General features: G+C 51.5%; 11 protein-coding genes across 11 annotated transcripts; 7 read left to right on the top strand and 4 right to left on the bottom strand.

Annotated features, from left to right (window-relative positions):
• The first annotated feature begins 47 nt into the window (after positions 1–47).
• Positions 48–4079, top strand: BDV59DRAFT_184133 (DNA-directed RNA polymerase III core subunit RET1). The gene is made up of 3 exons (XM_073690639.1): positions 48–221; positions 280–1073; positions 1125–4079. Exons 1-3 carry the CDS (start codon positions 159–161, stop codon positions 3934–3936), a joined length of 3669 nt encoding a protein of 1222 aa, XP_073545290.1. The 5' UTR covers positions 48–158; the 3' UTR covers positions 3937–4079.
• A 765-nt stretch (positions 4080–4844) lies between these two features.
• BDV59DRAFT_184132 (TMEM53 family protein) lies at positions 4845–5971 on the bottom strand. Its single transcript, XM_073690638.1, has one exon. The coding sequence runs from the start codon at positions 5858–5860 to the stop codon at positions 4988–4990; it is 873 nt and encodes a 290-aa protein (XP_073545289.1). The 5' UTR covers positions 5861–5971; the 3' UTR covers positions 4845–4987.
• A 918-nt stretch (positions 5972–6889) lies between these two features.
• Positions 6890–8512, top strand: BDV59DRAFT_209668 (SMP-30/gluconolactonase/LRE family protein; the record flags this gene model as incomplete). The annotated part of the gene is made up of 8 exons (XM_073695437.1): positions 6890–7054; positions 7121–7275; positions 7331–7530; positions 7590–7697; positions 7758–7967; positions 8019–8115; positions 8166–8245; positions 8295–8512. 8 exons carry the CDS (start codon positions 6890–6892, stop codon positions 8510–8512), a joined length of 1233 nt encoding a protein of 410 aa, XP_073545288.1.
• A 4-nt stretch (positions 8513–8516) lies between these two features.
• On the bottom strand, positions 8517–10151 carry BDV59DRAFT_184130 (polyubiquitin-binding protein UFD1). Its single transcript, XM_073690637.1, has 3 exons — positions 10019–10151; positions 9655–9969; positions 8517–9596 (listed from the first exon to the last, which is right to left on the bottom strand). The coding sequence occupies exons 1-3, from the start codon at positions 10019–10021 to the stop codon at positions 8817–8819; spliced, it is 1098 nt and encodes a 365-aa protein (XP_073545287.1). The 5' UTR covers positions 10022–10151; the 3' UTR covers positions 8517–8816.
• Position 10152: 1 nt separating this feature from the next.
• On the top strand, positions 10153–11716 carry BDV59DRAFT_184128 (GYF domain-containing protein). The gene has a single exon (XM_073690636.1). The coding sequence runs from the start codon at positions 10348–10350 to the stop codon at positions 11701–11703; it is 1356 nt and encodes a 451-aa protein (XP_073545286.1). The 5' UTR covers positions 10153–10347; the 3' UTR covers positions 11704–11716.
• Positions 11717–11873: 157 nt separating this feature from the next.
• On the bottom strand, positions 11874–13652 carry rvb2 (RuvB family ATP-dependent DNA helicase reptin). Its single transcript, XM_073697316.1, has 3 exons — positions 13578–13652; positions 13065–13511; positions 11874–13000 (listed from the first exon to the last, which is right to left on the bottom strand). The coding sequence occupies exons 1-3, from the start codon at positions 13584–13586 to the stop codon at positions 12044–12046; spliced, it is 1413 nt and encodes a 470-aa protein (XP_073545285.1). The 5' UTR covers positions 13587–13652; the 3' UTR covers positions 11874–12043.
• Positions 13653–13656: 4 nt separating this feature from the next.
• BDV59DRAFT_90735 (uncharacterized protein) lies at positions 13657–14051 on the top strand. Its single transcript, XM_073697315.1, has one exon. The coding sequence runs from the start codon at positions 13707–13709 to the stop codon at positions 13965–13967; it is 261 nt and encodes an 86-aa protein (XP_073545284.1). The 5' UTR covers positions 13657–13706; the 3' UTR covers positions 13968–14051.
• Positions 14052–14135: 84 nt separating this feature from the next.
• BDV59DRAFT_204236 (uncharacterized protein) lies at positions 14136–16790 on the top strand (the record flags this gene model as incomplete). The annotated part of the gene is made up of 1 exon (XM_073694420.1): positions 14136–16790. One exon carries the CDS (start codon positions 14136–14138, stop codon positions 16788–16790), a length of 2655 nt encoding a protein of 884 aa, XP_073545283.1.
• Positions 16791–16898: 108 nt separating this feature from the next.
• On the bottom strand, positions 16899–18225 carry BDV59DRAFT_184122 (putative alpha/beta hydrolase). Its single transcript, XM_073690635.1, has 6 exons — positions 18006–18225; positions 17917–17956; positions 17726–17850; positions 17467–17662; positions 17105–17408; positions 16899–17049 (listed from the first exon to the last, which is right to left on the bottom strand). Exons 1-6 carry the CDS (start codon positions 18200–18202, stop codon positions 17018–17020), a joined length of 894 nt encoding a protein of 297 aa, XP_073545282.1. The 5' UTR covers positions 18203–18225; the 3' UTR covers positions 16899–17017.
• Positions 18226–19402: 1177 nt separating this feature from the next.
• BDV59DRAFT_209667 (general substrate transporter) lies at positions 19403–21022 on the top strand (the record flags this gene model as incomplete). Its single annotated transcript, XM_073695436.1, has 3 exons — positions 19403–19429; positions 19484–20828; positions 20859–21022. 3 exons carry the CDS (start codon positions 19403–19405, stop codon positions 21020–21022), a joined length of 1536 nt encoding a protein of 511 aa, XP_073545281.1.
• Positions 21023–22081: 1059 nt separating this feature from the next.
• Positions 22082–23263, top strand: BDV59DRAFT_209666 (glycoside hydrolase superfamily; the record flags this gene model as incomplete). Its single annotated transcript, XM_073695435.1, has 2 exons — positions 22082–22101; positions 22132–23263. The coding sequence occupies 2 exons, from the start codon at positions 22082–22084 to the stop codon at positions 23261–23263; spliced, it is 1152 nt and encodes a 383-aa protein (XP_073545280.1).
• Positions 23264–23644: the final 381 nt, after the last annotated feature.

The raw sequence follows: 23644 nt of genomic DNA, 5'->3' as shown, positions 1-23644 counted from the left end.
GAAATTAATATGAAATTCGGAACTTTCCCCTCGCCGATAACGAAGAAGAAATTGTCCAGCCTGCATTTTCCCGCCATGACACATCCTCTCCTCATGAACAACTACCTCTAGACACCCCTGCTGTTTCTGATTCTTTCGATTGAACTTTTTCGACAGTAATGCCTCCTCGTAGGAGGCCGCAGCCTTCGGCGGCCAACGCGCGATCTGCGCAGTCTTCAGAGGTATGCGAAACCCACCTCCGCACTACCATCTTATGGTCTAGATACTCACGCAGAATAGGTGACGACGTCCTCAAAGGCCACCGGCGCTAGTTCCTCGAGGAATAAGCGTCCATCGGTGTCCAAGGCTCCCCCAACTGCCACAGAACCCACGACTGTTCCCGAAGAACAGAATGGGACCGTAGAGGAGGATCACACGCACCCTACCTACCGCCACCGCGATCCGTTCGACGCCCTTCTCGAGCCTTTTTACTACAACAAGTCGCTGACGGACCCGATCGATACCGCGAAGGATAAATGGAACCTGCTGCCGGCGTTCTTGAAGGTGAAAGGATTGGTGAAGCAGCACATTGACTCATACAACTACCTGGTCGAAGTACAGCTGAAGAAAATCGTCGAGGCAAGCTCCGTCATCCGCAGTGATGTGGACCACAACTTTTATATCAAGTTCACCGATATCTACCTCGGTGCACCCCGGCGGGCGGACGAGTCCCAGGATGCCGGCCCTGCCTTCTCCGGGTCGACCGTGACTCCGCAGGAATGTCGACTCCGGGACACGACTTATGCGGCCCCCATTCAAGTTGACTTCGACTACGTGCGTGGTCGCCAACGCGTGAGAAAGAGAGGCTATGCTATTGGCAGAATGCCGGTCATGCTGCGCAGCTCCAAGTGTGTCTTGGCTAATAAGAGTCCTGCGGAGATGACTGTGCTCAACGAGTGCCCTCTCGACCCCGGTGGCTACTTCATCGTGAACGGAACAGAAAAGGTTATTCTAGTCCAGGAACAGTTGAGCAAGAACAGAATTATTGTCGAGACAGATCCAAAGAAGGAAATCGTTCAGGCCTCTGTTACCAGGTAAGAAGTGATCCATGAGCAACCTGTGGAGTCTCCATTAACAATGATCAGTTCCTCGAACGAGCGTAAGTCGAAGAGTTATATCGTTCTCAAGAAGGATAAACTTTACGTCAAACACAACGTTCTGAACGAAGATATCCCTATTGTCGTTCTTCTCAAGGCCATGGGCATCAACACGGACAAGGAGATGATGCTCCTTGTTGCTGGTGTCGACAAGGTCTACCAGGAAGACTTTGCGGTCAACTTTGAGGAGGCCATCAAGTTGGGTATTTTTACCCAGCAACAAGCCTTGGATTGGATTGGTGCACGCATCAAGATCAACCGTAAGCAGGCATCCTACCGCCGAACACACGTTCAGGAGGCCATCGAGGCTATTGCCTCTGTTATCATTTCGCATATAGAAGTCAAGAACATGAATTTCCGTCCTAAGGCTATCTATGTGGCCCACATGGCTCGTCGCGTGTTGATGGCCAAGAACGACCCATTACTTGTGGATGATCGTGACTATCTCGGAAACAAGCGACTGGAATTGGCTGGTCAATTGTTGGCCCTGCTGTTCGAAGATCTTTTCAAGAAGTTTTGCTTCGATATCAAAATGAACGTCGACAAGGTCTTGAACAAGCGCAACCGGGCGGAAGCCTTCGATGCATGGAGTGTTATGAGCATGCATACGAATCACATCACGCAAGGCATGAATCGAGCTATCTCGACAGGAAACTGGAGTTTGAAGCGTTTCCGCATGGAGCGCGCTGGTGTCACCCATGTGCTCAGTCGGTTGAGTTATATCGCAGCCCTAGGTATGATGACGCGTATTAGCAGTCAGTTTGAGAAGACTCGAAAGGTCAGCGGTCCCAGAGCTCTGCAGCCCTCGCAATTTGGTATGCTCTGCCCAGCAGATACTCCCGAAGGTGAAGCATGTGGTCTTGTGAAGAACTTGGCCCTCATGACACACATTACAACGAATGACGAGGAAGGTCCCATAAGGAATCTGATCTTCATGCTTGGGGCCGAGGATATCCAGACTCTTGGCGGGAAAGAACTATATGGCCCAGGATGCTATACTATCTCCATCAACGGAACGCCGACAGCTCTCACCCGCCGGCCAAAGTACTTCTTAAATGCGTTCCGACGGTTGCGCCGGATGGGAAGAATTTCTGAGTTTGTTAGTATTTACATCAACCACCACCAACGTGCAGTGCATATTGCCACAGACGATGGCCGCATTTGCAGACCACTCATCGTCGCTGAGAACGGAAAATCCATGGTGCAAGCGCATCATCTCGAGAAGCTGCGTGATGGGACTATGCAATTCGACGATTTCCTCGCTCAAGGTTTGGTTGAATATCTTGACGTTAATGAGGAGAATGACTCCTTGATCGCAATCTACGAAAAAGACATCAGCGATACGACGACCCATCTGGAGATTGAACCCTTCACTATCCTGGGAGCCGTCGCGGGTCTTATTCCTTACCCTCACCACAACCAGTCACCTCGTAACACCTACCAATGTGCTATGGGTAAACAGGCTATTGGTGCAATTGCCTCCAACCAATTCCTGCGCATCGATTCGATCCTCTATCTCATGGTGTACCCGCAGAAACCCATGGTCAAGTCACGAACCATCGAGTTGACCAAGTACGACCAGCTTCCCGCAGGACAAAATGCTGTCGTTGCGGTGATGAGTTACTCCGGTTATGATATTGAGGATGCCTTGGTTTTGAACAAGGGCTCTGTTGACCGCGGATTTGGACGCTGCCAGGTTTTCCGGAAATATGTTACCAACCTGAAGAGTTACTCCAACGGCACCAAGGACATTCTGACACCTCCTACCTATGAAAATGATGCGCCCATCAGAAAGCACGCTCTCCTTGAGAGTGACGGTCTTGCCGCGGTGGGAGAACAAGTCAAGGCGGGTGAAGTCTACATCAATAAATCCACGCCCAACCAAGCAAATTCCTTTGGAATCGGCGGTCCTGACCCGAGCCGGCCCGTTAATTACCTACCTACGCCGATGACGTACAAGCTCCCTGACTCGGCATACATCGATCAGGTCTTGCGGTCCGTGACCGAAAATGAGAACCAGCTGGTCAAGGTGCTGACCCGTCAGACCCGCCGACCTGAAGTGGGCGACAAGTTCTCCTCGCGTCACGGACAGAAGGGTGTTGTGGGTATCATTGCCGACCAAGCGGACATGCCATTCACCGATCAGGGGATCAACCCGGATATTATCATGAACCCCCACGGTTTCCCCTCTCGAATGACAGTCGGGAAGATGTTGGAGCTCGTTGCTGGAAAGGCCGGTGTCCTCTCCGGACAGCACGGCTATGGTACTTGCTTCGGCGGAAGCCCTGTGGAAGAGATGTCGCAGATCCTGATCGACAAGGGCTTCAGCTACGGTGGTAAAGATTACCTGACCTCTGGTATTACCGGTGAAGCGCTCCCATTTTACGTCTTTACGGGTCCCATCTACTACCAGAAGCTGAAGCATATGGTCCAAGACAAGATGCACTCTCGTGCTCGCGGACCGCGTGCCATTCTCACCCGTCAGCCGACTGAGGGTCGTTCCCGCGACGGTGGTCTCCGTCTCGGAGAGATGGAGCGTGATTGTCTGATCGCATACGGAACTAGCCAGCTCCTCCTCGAACGTCTGATGATCTCGTCTGATCGGCATGAAATTGATGTATGTGAACAGTGCGGTTTCATGGGCTATCTGAACTGGTGCCAGCGGTGCAAGTCCTCGCGCAGCGTCGTGAAGATGGTCATCCCGTATGCCGCCAAGCTCCTTATCCAGGAATTGATGAGTATGAATGTTACGGCTAGGCTGAAGCTCGAGGACGAGTTTCCTGAGACGAAGGGACGGTGATTACTACCAGGCGTCTCCGCGAAGGATGTAGTACGAAAAGATGTCAATGAGGGCTAAAAAGAAAAGTGTTATGTGCAAGGCGTTGGAAATCTGCCTTCAGGTGTACATATTGCATGCATAGCGTACGGTGGTTTGGTTTTCTCCCAGTATATGTTTCTCTGGCACGACCACAGTAAAATCTGCGAATAGCTTTACTTGTCACCTCCACGAAAGGCTGTATTGTGTTTGTTCTTCTGGGAAGGTTCCCTTTCACAATTTGGGCCATCTCAGACACTGAAAAACCACCTCCGGAGGGAACCCTGCGCCTATGGCTATACGCCCCTTTCTACTGATCGAGTAAGTGGTGGCGCCGGGTTGGGGTCCCCCTAGTCACTTGTATTCACTGCACTGCCTGCCTGCAATATTTACTGACAATTGTCACAGACGTACATCATGGCGATCAGTCAGGCATGAGTTCTCCCTGTACTTCCCTGTCTCGTCCTCTCTTCATCTACGTCTCCTTGCAATCGATTATCTCTGTCAACTGTACTGCTGTTCCCATCTATGTCAGCGACCATGGGCACCGTCAAGCCCCCTGGGCCACCGATCTTCCTGGGGCCCAGCCTAGGCACAGATCTCATCAAGCTTCGGTCAACGCTTGAAAAGCAGTCTTCAAGACCTACAGGTATGATGGGCTTGCAGGGGTAGATATGGGCTGGTATGTTGCTGTAAAAGGCGCTGTTGGCAGGTTTTACGGGGAAAGTATGTTGCTTTCCTTGACTAGGGACCTATTGGATGTTCATCTTTTTTCAGTTTTCAAATAGGCATTTGGTAATCCATAGTGTTGGCGTGAGGAGACACATGTCGCCCATCTACATTGGCCGAGAGATCGGTGATGCTCCAAATAAAAATAGCCCAGACGGATCTATGTAATTGATAACGCCACTATAAAACTGTATACTACTGTACAATGAGCGACTTGTAAATTCATCCTATACCCATAGCCGTCGACGCCATCAAGAACTCAAATGGCCGCATAGTCCTCCATCTGCAGCTTCATCATTGATGCCAATCATTCCGCCCCAGGCAACGTCAGGTACCTTGCCACAAGACTCCAATATCTGTCCGGATCGGTCTTCATATGAGCCACATGCGGCGATCCCAGGAACTTCTCCCGATGCACCAACCAGCCCTTCGACTCCGCATCGTCCGCATGCCTCTCCACGTCCTTCCAGTGCACCAGCTCATCCGAGTCCGAATAGACATAGCACCGGCGGGGGGTGTTTTTCTCACCCTCACCCATCACCCGGATCAACCGTCGATCATTGATAGCCCTCCGCGCGACGTGGACGGCATGCGGCATTCGGACCATCCTCCGCAGCAGCTCGCCGAGCGAAAACACAATCCACAGGGCCATCTTGCTCAGAAAATGCAGGATGCGCGTGCGCGGCAACACAAAGGCCATGGCCTTTATGGCTGCAGAGAGCGTCGCAATGCCCGGGGCGCTGTCGAACACCATCGACGACACGCGCAGCGGCTGTCCCGTCGCCCTTCGGTACGCTTCGAGCAAGCTGATTGTCGAGAACACGCCGCCGTTGGAGAACATGTGCACGAATACGGGCTCATCTGGGGACTGTGAGGCGCGGAGGGCCTCCACGGCGGGTGTCACGCGTGCTTGCTGGGCGCGTTTCGTAAAGCGAATCAGGAAATCGTTGGACGAGCTGCGGATGAAGATGATGCGCGCGGAGGGCGCCAGGCGTCGGTACTCGACTACATATTTCGCCAGGGCGCGTGGCGGCGCGTTCATCCAGAACGCAAGCAGGATCGTCTTGGGATATCGACCGGCATTTTGGTCGTCTGCTGCGGAGATCTGCGGTTCTTGGATGTAGACCGAGTGGCCTAGTTTGGCAAATGGTGCCAGGGGGCTTTCCGTGGATGACCCCATTTAGTCTCCTGGGGGAAGCTGAACGTTCAGATAATTCGGCAAGTCTTCTGCGGTGGATATAAAGGTCTCTCTAGGGGTTGCCAGCAGACAGGTGTTGAAGTATGATCGATCAGATCCGAGGAGCCGTTGAGCCCCTGATGGCCTCGGCAACGGTCAGCCTTGTGAAATCGGTGATTCGGCACATCCCGACGCGCCTGTTCTGCAGTTTGGATGTTTTAACTACCGTTATAGTTTTTTATATATATTTATATTCTGCCCAGGTCTAGAATCTAGATCACGTTAGTGTGTGCTCAAAGCAATTATCCTATTATTCTTCTAGACATTGGCGATGCAGATCACGATATATATACGGAACACCCGGTTACCCCTTATGCTTCACATCACAAACCCTGATTATTCAGGAGCAATTAACCATGGCAAACCATACGTTAATCTCTCCACATGACGATTAGCGGGGATCATGCAGGCTAGCTCACGAACCCCGAGTGATAAACTGCTCCGGCAGCCCGGCTATGTATGAATCCGCATTCTCCCTGGTGCTCGATACGGTGCCTCTTCAGTCGTTGCTACAGCCAATAAAAGCCCACGCACTAGGATGCGCCGTATCGAGCATCAGCCGTGGAACGCTTGATTGCCGCAATGTCGTTTGCCCACCAGATAGGCCCTCGTTAGATTGGCACTAGGTACTGATGATCTACCTAGGTAACCAGGTGCAGGAGTGGCGGAGTTTCGCCGAGCCAGAAATTGAGCGTCCCCAATACCCGCGAGGACCCAGAGAATATACATGGCTGGCCAAGACGATTCGCGGGGTTTATTGGAGACCCCAGGCCCTTCAACCCCAGGTTGTTCATCCCCGCTGCAGATCTCAAAATGGACCGGACATCGGCCGATGCTTGTTTTCCCATTGCCGCTTGCATGGTACAGGCTGAAGATAAATAGTAGTCGATCTCCGAGTCTGCAGGTTCATCCTGCTTCTTGGCTCGAGCGGGATCTTCCAGTCTTCTCTGTTGTATGGCAAACTCAAGCACAATGTCTCAATTTGCACAGCTTACCACCTGGCTGCTTCTGGGGAACGCTGTCCTCTTTGACCCGGTGGCGTCGACTGAACTGCCGGCTCAGGCGCAGATAATCGATCAGCGAGATTTCAATGTTTTGGCCTCTCCCCCGCCTCCCAGTGAATTTAATGCAACAAATGTAATACCCTCCCGTGTTGGTTGTATACTTTTAGAACTGGCACTTATGTCGTTCTTCTTGGTCTAGGTCTTCATCCCTCCGGATATGACAGATGCCACTCTGCGCAAACGCCCTTTCCATGTGTATAGCGAGGAATTTCTAGAGATTCTAGGCCAGAACCCAACATTGACGCTTATTGCTGAGTCTCCCAAGAACCCGTTGTTCCATGAAGCGGTTGTATGGTACGCTTTTCTCTACATACTGCGAGGAACGGATCTAATGGTGAATGTGCAACAGGTCAAAGGAGACAGACGAGGTCTTCTTCGTTCAGAATGCAGGTCCACCAGAAGCCGGTACGGGTCTCAAGAAGTCCGCCGTCATTGAGAAGATCTCTCTTGCGCAGGCACAGGCTGCTGCCATGTCTAATCGCACCAACGCCACGGGATCTGTGGATGTCACCACCGTCCACTCATCCCAGGTGATCCCCAACCCTAACGGTGATTCCCCATTCCATCGACCCGTGATCCCTGAAACTAATAGAGACGATCTTTTTCAGGCGCCACAAACTTCCGCGGTGAGCTGCTGTTTTCTGCGGAAGGCCAGGGTAACAACACCGCACCCGGCCTCTACACCCTGAGTGCGAAGGAGCCTTACGACGCAAAGCGTAAGTCGGGGACCCCTCATTATTTCATGTCTTCCGCGTGGATATTGATGTGCTTCGTAGTCATTCTCAATAACTATTTTGGTCGTCAATTCAACGCCCTCAACGATGTAGCCGTTCACCCGAGGAGCAAAGATGTCTACTTCACAGACGTTCCATATGGGTATTATCAGGACTTCCGCCCCGCGCCAGGCTTACCGAACCAAGTATATCGATTCAACCCGGATACGGGGGCCGTGACGGTCGTAGCGGACGGGTTTGTGCATCCAAATGGTACGTCAATAAAGTCTTGTCCTCGAGTAGAAACGCTAACCCGTGCGAAAGGCTTCACCTTTTCTCCGGATGGAAAGCATGCTTACGTTGCTGACACTGGGAACAACAATGGTTTTTACGGAATCGATCTCACCAAACCTGCTTCGATGTACGTCTTCTCTTCATGAACGATGACAACCGGGTCTAACAGCGTGATAGCTACAAATTTGACGTCTTCGATGATGGCACCCTTGGCAACCGCAAGACATTTGCGTTCGTCAGCCCCGGAGCTCCTGATGGTAAGCATCCCAATCGCTTCGATCATACAGTATATCTCACAATCACCAGGTATCCACTGCGACTCCATGGGCAACGTATATGCCGGATGCGGGGATGGCGTGCAAGTCTGGAACCCCTCAGGAAAGTTCATTGGGAAGATCTATTTGGGAACAACTTCAGCCAACTTCAACTTTGCCGGCGATGGCCGAATGGTGATTTGCGCCGAGACCTACCTCTACTATGCCACGTTGGCGGCTTCAGGGAGCTATGTTGGAAGCGAGATGTAATTGACTCTTCTTGCAATATCCGAGTACGATTACCACCATGTACAATAATAGGAAAGATTAATAGTCGGTGTACCCCCATATAAGCCCACATGCCCTTTTGCTTGAAAGACACCTTATATCTCATGAGTTCTCCGCTGCCTACAGGGTATTCTATCGACACACCATACATTGAGGAAATTTTTGATCTTGTCATTTTGTCTTCAGCCGAGGAAACCAAAGATGCCGCCAGTAACAAGGACCAAATCCCAGGGAACATGCCAATAAAAGACATCTCGTCTTCCAGTCCCTTCAATCCTTCACCCTCTCACGTAGGCGTTGAGGTACCTGTGTCCTTCTTCTTCCCTCGTAGTGTCTGACCCGCGCCCTGGAAACGCGGCTTCTCCTCAATGACATTCCCACTGTCATCTCGCTTTTTTACCGGTTTGATGGCATACCCAAGGAAGAGTTGGTTGGGCGGCAGTCGGAGCGGTTGCGGCCCATTAGTTCGACGAACAGGAGGAGGATGTTGGGGGTTTGTCGTCCCGGGTGTAGGCGTGGAAGCCGTCGGCGTAGGGGTTTTGCTGCCCTTTTTAGCATTCAGACGGTGTCCGCCGCTGATGAAATTTGACGAGACGGCCCGCGCACCGGTAGCGGCGTCGGTCGACTCGGGGGCGATGGCCGCGTAGTTGATGGACTGGGCCATCGTGCCGTGCGGGTGAAGCAGACCACCAGACGGGAGTTTCCCGCTGACGCCGCTTCGGGGGGTACTCGTGCCACTGGGGCGCTGGACTTCTTCGTACCCCACGGGGGGCGCAAAGTCGACTTCGAGGTCGGTTTCCAACACGGAGACGGCGTTGGCGTCGGTAGCCGGCTTGGTTTCTAGTACGGCCATTTCGTAGACCTGGTCGTTGTAGGCGAAGGTGAAGACGTCCCCCTTGGTCAGGCAGGAGAAGTTGCGGAAGGCGTTCTCTAGAACAGCCTTGGGGTCGCTGATGTCCAGGAACGACGTGGACTGGGCTTGCAGCTTGATGAACTGGCCTGGGGGGAGATCGGTCGATTTTACCTGCACCAGGTCTCCCGGTTCGAGGAGTAGAGTCTGCATGAGCTACAGAGTGTCAGATTCAGCGACCAGGTCGGGGAGAGCGACTGGGCGTATGGCTTACCCAGAAGGGCAGATATATTTTTCCTTCCTCCGCAATGAACTCCAACACACCGGCGTGCGTCATTTTTTCCCGTGCGCCGTTATGTAGCTCAAAGAGCATGGGATATGTGATGTGCAGGCGCGTCAATTTGTCCAGGGCACTTGGAGGCATGATGACTTTTCCGCCGTGGTTGACGCCCTCTCGTTCCGGACCGGGCATCATCGCGACTGGGTAGCACCGGTAGTACTCGTCGAAACGGCGGTTGGCACCATGCCGAAGCATGGAGGAGCTGAACACCCCGTCCATGGGATCGTCGTCCCAATAGCCGGCGCGAAACTGAGGAATGAGTATGGCGTGGAGCTTGGCTAGGGAGAGACGGACTCACCATGGGGAGGTAGTAGTGGAGGAGGAGTTAAGGGTTGGAAGAGAATAAGGCCAGATTCATAGATTGTCCCCAGGGAACCCAGGCAGACAGAAGAAAGATCAGTGAGGTCAAGAGCGAAGGTTGAGGAGAGAAAGTGGTGGTGGTTGATAAAGCGGTCTTATCGCCAGTGACGCAAATGGCTCCGCGATGATTTTCCGACCCGATCACATACAACAAACCCCCCGTCGCAACAGCTTTCCGTCCCTCCAGACGCCTTCCGCCGACTCTCTCTTCGTCTACCAGGAATATCCTTCATTTGTATTTCTTAGTTCTATCTCTGGAAAGAATCCATGTCCGCCTCCCAGCCGCGCCCCAAGCGGGCGGGCGAAGACTTCGCTCGCACCCACCTCCACGAAGACGACGACCCCAATGGCCCCTCGCAGAAGAAGCCGCGCTTCGATCTCCGGAACCCTTCTGCTCTTGCTCCCGACGCGCTCGACGACGATGCCGTTCTGGACGCGGACGAGATCGGTCGTCGAGGACAACAGGTCCGGCGCAAAGCGGTCAACTTGGACGGCTACGATTCGGACAGCGAAAACGAAGGGTTTGACGCCCGGATAGAGGCCAAGGCGCGGAAGGAGCGACAAAAGCATGACGCCGAAGATGATGACATGTTTGCGGAGCTACAGGAGGACTTCGGCGCCGAAGAGGTCGACGCCGACGAAGCTCTACGGAAAAATAAGAAGTCCGTGCGCTTTTTGCGAGACGACGAGATCGAGGGTCAAGTCGCGTCGTCCAAAGGTGGCGGCACCCTGCATGCGGATCTCTCAAAGGGCGCCGACGAAATCGACGAAGGTGACGAGGAAAGCGAAAGTGACGTCGCGGAGGAAGATCGTGCTACCGTTGGGGACGATGTCGATAAGGAGCTGGGCGCAGGGGCCAAGAAGAAGCATGCTCCGCTGCTGGATGCCTTCAACATGCGTACCGAGCAGGAGGAGGGCCGGTTTGACGACCAAGGGAACTATGTTCGCAAGGCAGCAGACCCAGACGCTGTTTACGATTCATGGCTTGACGGGGTTTCCAAAAAGGACATTCGACGGGCCAAGGAGGCCGCGGAAAAACGTGATGCTGAAAGAAAGGAGAGAGACCGGATGGATGACAGCGTCCTGACGGGAGATGTGTTGAGGACACTGATCAGCCATCTCCAGCGCGGAGAGACGGCTCTCGAAGCGCTCGCTAGATTAGGCCGGGGAGCCCAGAAAAGGCCGAAATGGCAGAATAAGCGGAAAAAGAGCAAATCCAAGCAGGATGGCGCAGAAGACACAGAGATGACAGAGGATGACCCGAATGAGGCCGCCAGGAAAAAGGCCATTGATGCTATAACTGGGGCCGCTGATATTCTCATGACAAGAGGCCAAGCGGAGATCTACGACGCAGAAAGAGAGCTTCTCACCAGACAATATCGGCGTGAGACAGGCGAGGATTGGGTTGACCCTCCTACCGATGAAACAGGCGTCGAGAATGCTGAAAATACACCTACCATGTGGGAATTCCGTTGGTCTGACGCTCGGGACGGAGGCGTGATACACGGTCCCTATGACGGTGCGACAATGGAATCCTGGAAGACCGCCGGATACTTTGGCGAAGGAGTCGAATTCAAGACAACTGATGCCAGCCAGTGGACAAGCGAGGCTACGTTTGTATGACCCAAACTAGGGATGAAGTCGTAATTCTACCCTCTACCGTGTACATCACCAAGGATATCATGTTTGAAGATTAAAATCTGATAAACACCAATCGAGCTTACGCTCCTTTTTTGACATTCCAATTCGAGACCCAGAATCAAAGCACCCACATAGAGTTCTCAGCAAGCGCCAGCATTATCACATATCATTCAATGCGCAAAAAGAAAAAGGGAACAAGTAAACATGAAAAGCACAAGGATGAGTGTGCAAGAAAGAGGCAGACCCTCCTTTCTAAACATGGTCATCTCACCGCATGCTCCGTCCTCGCAACACCGGAAAGAAAATCTATATCGACTCGGACTTAAGAGATCTCCATGGCGTCTCCATTTGCGGCCGACGCAGCGAAGCTGACAGTCCCCTGGTCCCCGATGAAGCGCTGCTCATAGGCATTCACAAACTTGACACTCCGGACGGGATCGTAGAACAAACGGTAGCTGCGCTGAACATCGTCAACACTAACTTCCTTGGCCTTGCGCTTCTGGCTGAGGAGGTGAGAGGTGGTAATGATGTTGCTGGCGTAACGAAGGTTGGATTCTTCGCCGATCTTGGTCAGCAGGGCGAGAGCATCTGGCGAGAGGTCGATCTCCTCCTCTTGGGCCCGAATAGCAAGGATTTGCCGGATTTCATCAGCAGAGTAAGGTTGTGTGCTCACGATGACCACGCGGTCGAGAAAATCAAGCGGGAGTCCGTGAGGAGAGGTGTACGTCGTTCCTCTGATCCGCGCCTGTCCGCGGTTGCTCGCCATGATGACGATGGGCGCGAGTTCCGCCTCCAGAGCACGGTTGATGTAAGAGAAACACTCAATGTCCAGCATGTGTACCTCGTCAATGAACAACACGCCGGGAATGATCTCGGCCTTACCCTCTTCCTTCCATTCGGCGACTTTGGTGTTGATCTGATCTCTCACCTCGCTTCGGATCTCACCGGTGTCACCAGAGAAGAGAGCCAAGAAGCCCTGTGACCGAGAGTTGATCACATCAATCTCATGGAGGCTCACGGTATGTACGATTTCCTTCCGGACCTGGAGTTCACCTTCAGGGCACTGGACAAACTTGGTATCGGCGCCCATGGCATCGTAATCGCGAGAACGGGCGTACGAACGGCCCAACTTGGTGATTTTACCCGATGACTTGTCGATAGAGATGATGTCTCCAGCCATCACGCGCTCCTTCGTCATCGAATCGATCATCTTCGTGCCCATGTCGTAGATCGTTTCCATGTCGGTAGTTTTGATTGTGAGTTTTCCTTGTTTGTTGCCCTGCATCGATCAGCACAATGGTTACCTCCAGATCCAGTCAACGGGGGAGTCGGTCTCTGCTTACCCCAGTGACACTGCGGTCGATCTGAATCTCCACAACCTCACCCTCAATGATCTCACTTTCCTCTTTGATCCGGACGCCGATGGATTTCCGGAACGCCTGCGTCAAGGCTTCAGTCTTGGACATCTCCATGGAGAAGATTTCCGACGAGGCGAGCATGGTGAACGGAACGTCAGAACCCAACGATTGTGCCATTCCCATCGCAATCGCTGTTTTCCCGGTGCTGGGGGGACCCGCGATTAGCACGGCGCGACCGGCGATTTTTCCCTCCTTGACCATCTGCAGGATCACGGCGGCGGCCTTCCGCGCTTTCTCCTGTCCCACAAGGCCCTGCGAGGAAGTCCGCGGCTGCAGAGAATCGGCATCGACGCCGAGACCTCTGATGTGCGAATGAGCAGCGATGAGATTGAGACCCCGGAGCTCCTTGGTCTCCGCGACGGTGGAAATAGGCTACAAGCAGGTTAGTGAGGCCGGGTCAGATGGACAGGAATAACGGCAATGGGAACATGGACATACAGCAGCCATTGCAACGACCTGAGACAGTGGATGAGACCGGAGCGACGGCGATGGGCAGGATGAAGCGTAGCAGCAAAATGGGGCTGGAACGGGAAGGGCAAAAGAGCTGCGCCAGGCAGAATCGCGCGGATGCTCACCGCTGGGGCCACCGCCCGGCAGAATACGCTCTACAGGTCAAGTGCGTCACTGCTTTTTCCCTCCACAAAGGCTGGCAGGCGCGCCGCGCTTTGCATCTCACCCACTGACTGCATCGCGATCCTCTTGCTCCTTCACCTTCATACCTGTCGATCCTCCTCCGTTCCGGTGAATACCATCCCTCTCGTTCCCTCGCCTCCCCAGTCCTTTCCCTCTTCACTCAACACCGGTTCGGCAATTTTCGCCAATGTATAACGCACGTTTCGATAGCATAGCCTTCGACATCGCACTGCATACTTACTCCGATCCTGACCGCGGTTTCTAAATCAAGCTCAGTTTGCAATAGTGTGGTATGTTCGATACCTTGGGGCACGTTCCACACATCTTCGGTAGCACGAAGCCCCTGAGGGCATACATATCAGTATGAGCTCTCTGCCACAACCGTCTCGCGACCCGCGGCGTAATAGAGGCCCCTCGTCCGCACCGCATCCGCCCCTTCCGGCCAGAACTCAGGATAACACCCTCAAGTCTCCAAACGTGCAAGGGATCTCGCATCTTATAATCGCTGGCTTGAAAAAGGCGGCGGCCCAGGCAGAGAGAGATAAGGTCAGGAAAAATGTGGACACAGCGACGGAACTCCTCCAAAAGGCCCAGGCGTCGAAGCGATTTCCAAATATTGTGGCCCATTACGAACAGACCCGCAATAGAGAAACTGCAAGTTTGAGCCGTGCAGAAGAGGACCTGAGAGAATCGAACTTGCGGTACGCACAACTGGAGAGAACCCTCCAGAATGACTGGTTTGACTTTATGTCTTCCGTCTCTTCTCCCTCTGACGATAAGCGGCTACAAGAGGTAGTCAACACTGCGAGAGCAGATGCCGCCCAGGCGAAAGCCGACGTCTTACAGCTCAGTAAAGCGAACAAGACCTTGGAGCAGAAACTGGAGGAGATGCAAAAAAGGCTGGATGACATGGCACGATCTTCGGCTGAGAACAATGCCAGGATGAATACATTGGTAGCGACAGGCGAGAAGCATCAGACTGCTCTCGATAAGCTAGAGTCAGGCAATATGTCTCCGCAGCTTGCTGACACGGTCTGTCAAAACGTAACAATACGGATGGCGCCCCAGCTTAACGGCTTCAAGGATCTAAATACCGCAAAGATCGAAGAAGCATGCAAGGACTTCGAGTCTAAAATTCAAGCGGCACGCAATGAACTGAATTCCAGAGTCGACGCGACACGCGCAGAACTGGTTCCCGCGATTGAAACGGCTCGCAAGTCGGTCGATGCGCTCTCCACGACAGTTAGCGAAATTGGTGGCACGGTACAAGACCATGCGCTCAAGTTGACACAGTCGAATATTGACAAGACCATAAAGCTCTACAAACAGTACAGCTCATTCGGACGCCGCCTGGATACATTCGAGGCCAGACTGAATGACATTCAAAATGGCAATTCCGCGACAAATGGCACCACACATTCACGGTCAGCACCCGAAACTTCGCATCCCGAGCTGGCGAAATTCATCGAAATTCAGCAGTTCAAGGACGATGTCCTTGCTAGCCAGGTCGAGGAAATAGAGCGGTTCATGAAGGGGCTCCAGAAGCAGCTGGATGCTGTGAAAGAAACTGATGACAGACAGTCTAACCAGCTGGAGACTTTGCAGGCAGATTATACCAGATTTGCAGGGCAGATCTCTTCTATTAACGCTCAATATACGAGACTTTCTTCTGAATTGAAAAAGCTGCAGCCAATGGCCGCGTCGTCTGCCGTACAGCAACTTGAGGAGAAAGTGGCTGGTATTTCTCAGGTTTTGGACACGATAAGGGTCGCGGTGCATTCTCTGGAAACGAGATACAACAACCTGTCCACTGAGCCTGTTGTCAAGAGCATGGTAATCGCCATGCAAGAGATGTATCCGTCAGCTGGGAAGTTGATAGAGCAGACCACCAAGCTAAGGGAGTGGGTTGAAAAAGAACTGCCTGCGCTGAACCAGCGGATCGATAATCTACTTGAAACTGAAAGCAGTCATTTCAATGAGTCACAGCAAGATGCTGCACAGCGTCTGGATGATATCAACCGGCTACGAAACGATCATGCTAGTCTCTCACAGTCGCTGACCCCTCTTTGGGCACGATACACTTCGGAGGCAAAGTTAGCTAGTGAAGATGATCTGAACAACCTACGCACGGAATTGGCCTCGCTACGAGACAAGCTTGGTGGGGTTGGGTCTGAGATTGACAAGATGAAGAACCAAACAAGTCCGTTCAGGGTGGGCGATGGACTGGCGCTTAGCAAGCGATATGATGAGCTTGTCAAGAAAGTTCAAAACATGATGACTGGGCTTGAGAACCTCACGAGCGCAATGGATGGGGTGAAATCAACCAATGAAAGTAACTCCCAGACCGTGGAAGACCTAACCGGCCAGGTTAGAAAGCTTGCAGACCAATTATCCGAGATTACATCCATCAACACGAACAATACGCAGTCCGTCAACACTCTGGAGACCGAGCTGAAGAAACTGGAGAGTGGATTAGCTGATATTAAATCGACAAACGAGAATATTTCGGATATCTTACGGGCTCGTGAAACCGAATTGAAGACCCTAAAAACGGACGTACGAGAAGCCGAAAAGAATGTTGAAGGGAGAGTGCAAGCGAAGGTTAAAGAGGACGTCCAGCTATGGGAAAATGGCATTTTCGAGAAGCTTGAAAAGAAGTTTCACGGTGCAGTATCAAGTGCACGTCAGTCGAATGAGGGTCTGTCAGTACCTCTAAAGCAAGAGAGTGGTTCTAGCCCAGACGACGAGAATGCCCCGCTCGTGCCAAGGAAGAAGAAAAAGCGGCCACGACCTACCGTGTTATCTGATGATGAACGACCTTCTGAGACACCCATGTCAATGAGTGTCAACTCGTCTCAACAGCCGAGTGCTCGAGAGACTCCAACGGGGTCCCATCGGCGGAAGAAAAGGAAGAAGAAATCTCTGGGAACAGCAGAAAACCCAGTTGACCTTGGTGAAGAAAATGAAGAAGTGAGGAACTCTGGGAACAGCAGAAGATCCAATCAACTGGGGGTCTAGCCCACTCTTCACGATGTCACGAGTTGCTGTTCTGCGTTAACAAGATTCCCCCTTTTGCCAGTACGCGCTATCGTTCAACCATTCTATTTGCTTTTGGATGGAACGTTCTGGGTGGCATCTTTTCTTATTTTTACAATCTTCTGGAAGCGTGTGATGCGAAGTACATACAAAAATGTCTAATCAGCGCTTGATGCAAATATCTCTAATCAATCGATATGTACCTATTCTTAGGGAGCCTCCTGTAAGAACTTGACCACCGCTAGATACGAAGTCAGCAGCATGCACCGTGTCCGTCCTTGAGGGTCGACACGCACCTTGTCTAAAAGCTTCTGGATTTTCCGAGATTAGCCAGTGACCGGCTTCAACATCAGCGATTTCAGCCTTGGGGAAGAATTTCTTGATTGCCGGGATAGTATCATCGCTGACATATCGGCTTTTTGTGCCTCGGATGAAAAGCGTGGGCCCCTCGTACGTCAGGGAACCAGGATCCCGATATGGGAAGTCCGCCATGTTGTTGAGGGATTCTCCAATGACCTCAAGAGGGACACGGAACTTCATCGTTTGATCCTCCGTGGAACGAATAAGGTTGGTGAGGAGGAACTGGCGGATCGGGAGGGACTGAAGAGAATATTAGTCACGGTTGCTCGGAGTCGGCCTCTGATCAGAACGAAGGTACCTCTTCGTATTCTTGGAGGATCTTGTCGGCGTCAGATTGTTTAGTCACGTTTTGCGCCTCGATATGCTGCATGCCGCGGACGTATTTTCCAAAGTCGCTCTTCAACGCCGCATTGACCGGGGCGTTGTCAACTGGCACCAGCGCCGAGACGACATCGGGTGATTCAAGAGCAACAGTCATCGCGGCTTTCGCGCCCCTGGTAAGACGATTAGCCAGCATGCTCACAAGACACGACAACACAAAGCGCAGGGATGCATACATGGAATGTCCTATCAGGACACACTGGCCCAGCTTCTGTTGGTCGATGAACTTCATGACGTCTTCCGCCATGACGGAGTAGTTGTGCTCCTGCGAATGAAACGACTGGCCATGGTTGCGGAGATCCTAGTGAACCAGGTTGAATGAATAAGTCTTCAATATCATTGTCTTCTGCGACATGGATGCACAAACCAGAGTGAAGATCTGTCGCTTCAGGTCACGTGCCAATGCTCTACGACGATATCAGCGAGAATCAGAAACAAGAGGTAACCTCAACTTACCGGCTGATACTCCTGTTATTCTGCTTTGAGCCGAACAGCCCATGGAGGAAGACAATGGGGCTTCGGGTGGCCTCCTCCTTTTCGGGGCCGAAAACCTGGTAGGATAAGTCGGATCGCAACGCTCGAGATGTTGAGAATGTACGGATGTCGTGAAAGCCGCATCGGGCGATCCGAGACGCGAGGAAGGCGAAGCTCATGCTGGCGAAGTCGTCGGTCTATGAATATGTATTGATATAAAAGACTTCGTCGCAGCATTTCCTGAAGGGGTTCGTAGGGCGGGTGACTCAGCAGCTGTCCCGATTCGTTCCGCCAACAGCCCAGATCATCTATCACCGTGTACATACCGACCACCTACCAGTCGTACCTTTCTCAAGAGGTCTTTTACTTTCTTCATAAAAGCGAATATCCTCAAAATTGACTCTATCAACAATAATGAGGTGATCTTACAGTCCGGCAGTCTATTGCCATCAGCCTGGTGTCCGCAAACAACCGAAGTATACCCCGTTCAAGTCATCAAAAACTTGAAAAGCTGCGTACCTAGGCGGCGGTTGCAATCCTCATCCTCTTCCCACAGAGCCATATAGGGAGAACTAGCAACGATAATAGCTCCATGCGTCTCCCAGACACACCAAACGGAATGGCCGGTCGAGCTTTCGCTACCTATTCATTTGCGAAGAATGTCCAGGAAAAGCCTATGATAGCATTTATGCAAGTGTCACGGAGCAATTAACAGCAAGAGGACTATAGGAGAAGATAAGCTGTCGGCTTGGAAGGATTCATATCATCGGCTCATTTCACTTTCTGCCTCCAACATTCAGCATGAAGATCTTACATAATTGAGCCCAATCCGACGGCGCTTGCATCAATATGCCGTGGGGAATAGTACATTCCCCCACAAGCCTTAGGCTTACTTCCAAGGCAACTAAAATGTATTGAACATAGTATTGCGTCTTGGCTAGGTCTGGGGGAAGTTTCGGGATGTGGACAGAATCACGTTACTGATGGCTTGGGTTCTTGGACACACCAACACATGTGGCTGATATGGGATCCGTACATGCCAAAGCAAACTGAGGAGTTTCGGTTCAATTGTCATCCGAATAACTGATTCCTGGCAGGGTTTCCATGCCGTTTTGGCCCACCCGGGCATTATTCACACGAGATGGCTTGCCCCTGCAAGAGTCTTTCATGGCCCAGAAATAATGACTAGCTCCGGCTTCATATCATTGATGGTTTTAGTCCTGTAAGATTCGCAAACTGGGTTGAGCAAGATTATGGCATATAAGTATTCTTATCTGTCACCCTCCATTGAGTCTCTTGTTCAACCAGACATTTAGCTATCGAAATTCCAACCCTTTATTTCTGACTTGGATCCTTTCGTCTTCTCAATCATTATAACCATGACAAATGAGCAGTCCGATATGCAGGTCGACAAAGCCGAATGCTCAGGCCATCACGACGAGCTTGGATCTAACCCAAAGCTGATCCGCGGTCGTGCAATCCAACAGCAAGAACACAATAGGGGGTACCTGGATACTCTCCAAAAAGACCCTTGGCTTCTGTTTTGGATTGGGGTCATGCTTTGGACTCTGATAGTAAGAGGATTTGAGAATCAATCTTCTGGTTCAGTGATTAGCATTCCAGACTTCAAGGAAAGATTCGGCCGCCTCCAAGATGGCGAGTACTATGTCCAGACTACGTGGCAGTCGGCACTGAGCGGTGGTTCCAATGCGGCTGCTATCTTGGGCTCGTGGGCTGCCTCCTACTTGGCCGATAAGATCGGGTCTAAACGTACTGTACTCGCGGCAGCCGTCATAAATATAGTGTCTGTTGGTATTGAGTTCGCCACCACGTCCATTGGGATGTTCTTTGGGGGAAAGCTACTGAATTTTGTCGCTATCGGGGCCTTTCTTAATGTTTGCACCGCATATGTTGCCGATGTTTCGCCACTCGCTATTCGATCATCAGTAATTGGGTTCTGCAACTTATCTCAATGCATAGGCCCCTTCATCTCCGCGATCATGTCTTACTATACGTCTCGCTGGGAAAACGCTTGGTCATGGAAGTCTCTGATATGCGCTCAGTGGGGATTTGCTGTTGTTGCTTTAGTCGGACAGATTTTTATGCCTGAATCACCAGTTTTTCTCATCCGCAGAGGTAAGGTTGTCGAAGCCCGCAAAGCACTTGGGCGCCTTTATTCAGATCCTAGCGACGCCGAAGGGCACCTGGAACGGATCAAATTGACACTGGAAGAAGCTGAAACTCAAAACACAGCATCCTACCTTGACTGCTTTCGAGGTACCAACCTTCGCCGGACCATGATTGCTATCCTGGTCTTCCTATCAGAGCCCATGTCAGGGCTCGGGTTTGTCTCAAATTATGGCGCTCTCATGTACCAGTATCTTGGTATCGACAGCCGACAGTCATTCCTGCTCCAAATTGGTGCTCAGATTCTTTCCATGTCCGGTGCCACTATCTCTTTTCTGATTGGCGACATAGTGGGCCGACGACCGATGTTCCTTGGTGGCTGCATTGGTCTGGCCCTGCTGTTAGTATGCATGGGGATTGCTGGCTCCGTAGACACACCTGCAGCCACCACTGCCGCGGTCGGTTTCTACACCATGTACAATTTTTTCTACAACGCCGGTGTTGGATCTATCGTCTATTCCATCGCCGGTGAGGTGCCTACTTCAGTCCTCCGAAACAAGACGCTGGCCATAGCCCTTTCTACCTCTGCAGCAGTCAATACCATGTGGTCCTTTGTCGCTCCTTACATGTTTAACCCTGGCTATGGTGACCTCAAGGCCAAAATTGGTTTCGTCTTTGGTGCGTTCATGGTTATATTTGCTGTATTAGCTTTCTTTTTCGTTCCGGAGACGCGACGACGGACTTACGAGGAACTTGATGAACTGTTCATGTGTCGCATACCAACTCGGAAATTCCGTCGGTACGTGACCCTCGCGGAGCAGCGGGCGGTGGAGGCCTATAATGTAAATGCGAAGGCGACGGATACGAACTGACAGAGGTGGGTGGTGTGCGCTGGAAAGACAACATGGAGAGGTATATCTTTTATGGGTATGTTCCATAGTAGTCTCACCTTCGGTGCTCCAGAATTCATGTCTACTCCAAGGTTATATTTGCGACTCGTGATTCCTAATTATACGAAGAACACCGTATTCTCTCGAGTGTCGTATTATCATTGTCTGAAATGCTATCTACATCAATCAAAATGCCTAGGTCGGGAAATCTACCTAATCAGTCTTGCGTTTAAACGTATATAGTGTACCTTACAATGAGCATCGCATGAAGGAATACTATAATATGACCAGGCGAGAACAAGACAGGATCATGTGAGAAATATAAATAGAATGAAGCGGTTTGGTACATGTAACTTGCCCTGCATAAGAGTCGGAGTCGAAGTTCACGACCTGCTCCGGATATCATCTCCGCTGGTGTTGAAATAAAGTGCCACCCCCACCCCCACCCCCTCCCCTAGTTGCCTCCTATTGGTAAACAGGCTGCATCTATACTCCATAGTACATTGCAAGTTGGGTGCCCAAGGAATGACCGCTTGCTGAAAGCTAGGTACTCTAAAGGTTCTAGGCCGGACAGGATTGCGCTTGGCTTTAACATCGGTATGCTTTACCCCGATATCCAAGATTATGACAACGAAGCCCCAATGAAATATCCAATAAGCCGTGCCAACCGTGCATTTGCAACAACAGCCTCCGGGGTTGTGAAACCGTCCAATCATTCGGATGAAGTCCATCTCGAAGGTCGTTACGGGATGTGGAGATACCTGCCGAATATTCATCCCCAGTATTGGAAAATGCGGGGGCGAAGAAAACAAATCACCCCGGAATACTCGTTATTCATTGGCGAATTCATATTCTTCATCTCCATACGCAGGGAAATTACTCCCTTCTTGGGGAGCTGTGACCAATTCAGAATTCCCAACCTTTGTGGGATATAAAAGACAGCTTTCCATCGACCGGACCAAAGCCATACCAAGTCTTCTGATTTAGGCCACTCAAAGTCCTCAACATCCCCCAGTTTGTTTCTCTTCCGATCTAGTAAATATGGCGATAACGACATTCCGGTCTATCTTCCTGCAGTCCTTATTGGCTAGCCTTGTTATCGGTCTCCCTGGGGCAGCCCCAACCGAGTATCTTAACTGGACGACTTTCGATGCTGTTGGTGTCAATCTCGGTGGCTGGCTGCATCAAGAGTCCACAATTGATACCACATGGTGGGCCCAATATTCTGGTGGAGCTCCAGATGAATGGGGAATGTGTGCGAATCTGGGATCCCAATGTGGACCAGTTCTCGAGCGTCGATATGCCACCTGGATTACCCCCTCCGATATCGATAAACTGGCTGCCGCCGGTGTCAATGTCCTTCGAATCCCAACCACGTATGCTGCTTGGGTCAAAGTCCCCGGATCGCCCTTGTATCAGGGAAACCAGCTCTCTTTCCTTTCGAGCATTTCTTCCTATGCCATTAACAAGCATGGTATGCACATCATCGTCGATCTCCACTCGCTCCCTGGCGGAGTGAACGGAATGGGCCTTGGCGAAGCGGAAGGGCACTACGGTTGGTTTAATAACCAGACGGCTCTCAAATACTCCTTGAAGGCTGTCGATGCGGCTATTGCCTTCATTCAAAATTCCAGCTCCCCACAGTCCTATACATTGGCACCAATAAATGAGCCTGTTGATGTGGAAGACATAACGGTTTTTGGGACTCCCGCTTGCCTCACAGATAGCGGTGCGCAATACTTGTTGAGCTACATCAAACAGGTAATTGCTAAGGTCGAGGCCGTGAATCCTTGGATTCCCGTGATGTTTCAAGGCAGCTTCAAAGGTGTAGAATACTGGTCCGGATATTTTACCCCAGGCACAAACTTGGTGTTTGATGTGCACAACTACTATTTCCAAGGGCGCTCAGCAAGCTCTACCAATATGACCCAATATATCTGCAAAGATGCTGTCGCTTCGCGCGGTGACGGAAAGTTCCCAGTATTTGTTGGGGAGTGGTCAGTTCAAGCACAGATCAACAATACTTTTGCGTCTCGCAAGAAGAACCTACAGACAGGTCTTGCCGCATGGAAGAAATACACTCGGGGAAGCGCATATTGGACTGCTAAATTTACAGGCAATGGTACGATCGATGGCCAAGGAACGCAAGCGGACTATTGGAACTATGAAACCTTCATCGACTTGGGATATACAACCTCGACTGCCAATGCCGTGCATTGCTAGTGGATAAGGCCCTATGTGAATGTAAATAGATGTATGATTGGTGCTTCGTGGGATGCGGACCAAGGCACGCAGAAGAGAAGGGGTATGGCAGAACAACTTCTTTCGCGTGTGGAGCTCTCGGAGAGTCAGATTAAAATGATGGCTCATCAGAAGGAATACACGTCTGACATATATTTCACACGACATGCAAATCAAGCTCTAGGCATAATATGGTTGGTAAAAGCCTCATGCAGATCGTAGACGTATTTCTCTTATCGAGATCGTGACCGTTCACTCAATTATCAACCATTTGAAAGAGCGGGCTAGGGCCGCTTCTCAGAGCTTCCTAATCGCGGCGTTATGGTCCATTTCCCCTAACATGGCCGATGTCCTATAGAACGG

The sequence above is a fragment of the Aspergillus ambiguus genome (genome assembly GCF_047715705.1).
Source record: "Aspergillus ambiguus strain CBS 117.58 unplaced genomic scaffold BDV59scaffold_31, whole genome shotgun sequence".
NCBI lineage: Eukaryota > Fungi > Ascomycota > Eurotiomycetes > Eurotiales > Aspergillaceae > Aspergillus > Aspergillus ambiguus.
The sequence above is the reverse complement of the archived record's forward strand: the minus strand, read 5'-3'. Positions and strand labels throughout refer to the sequence as shown.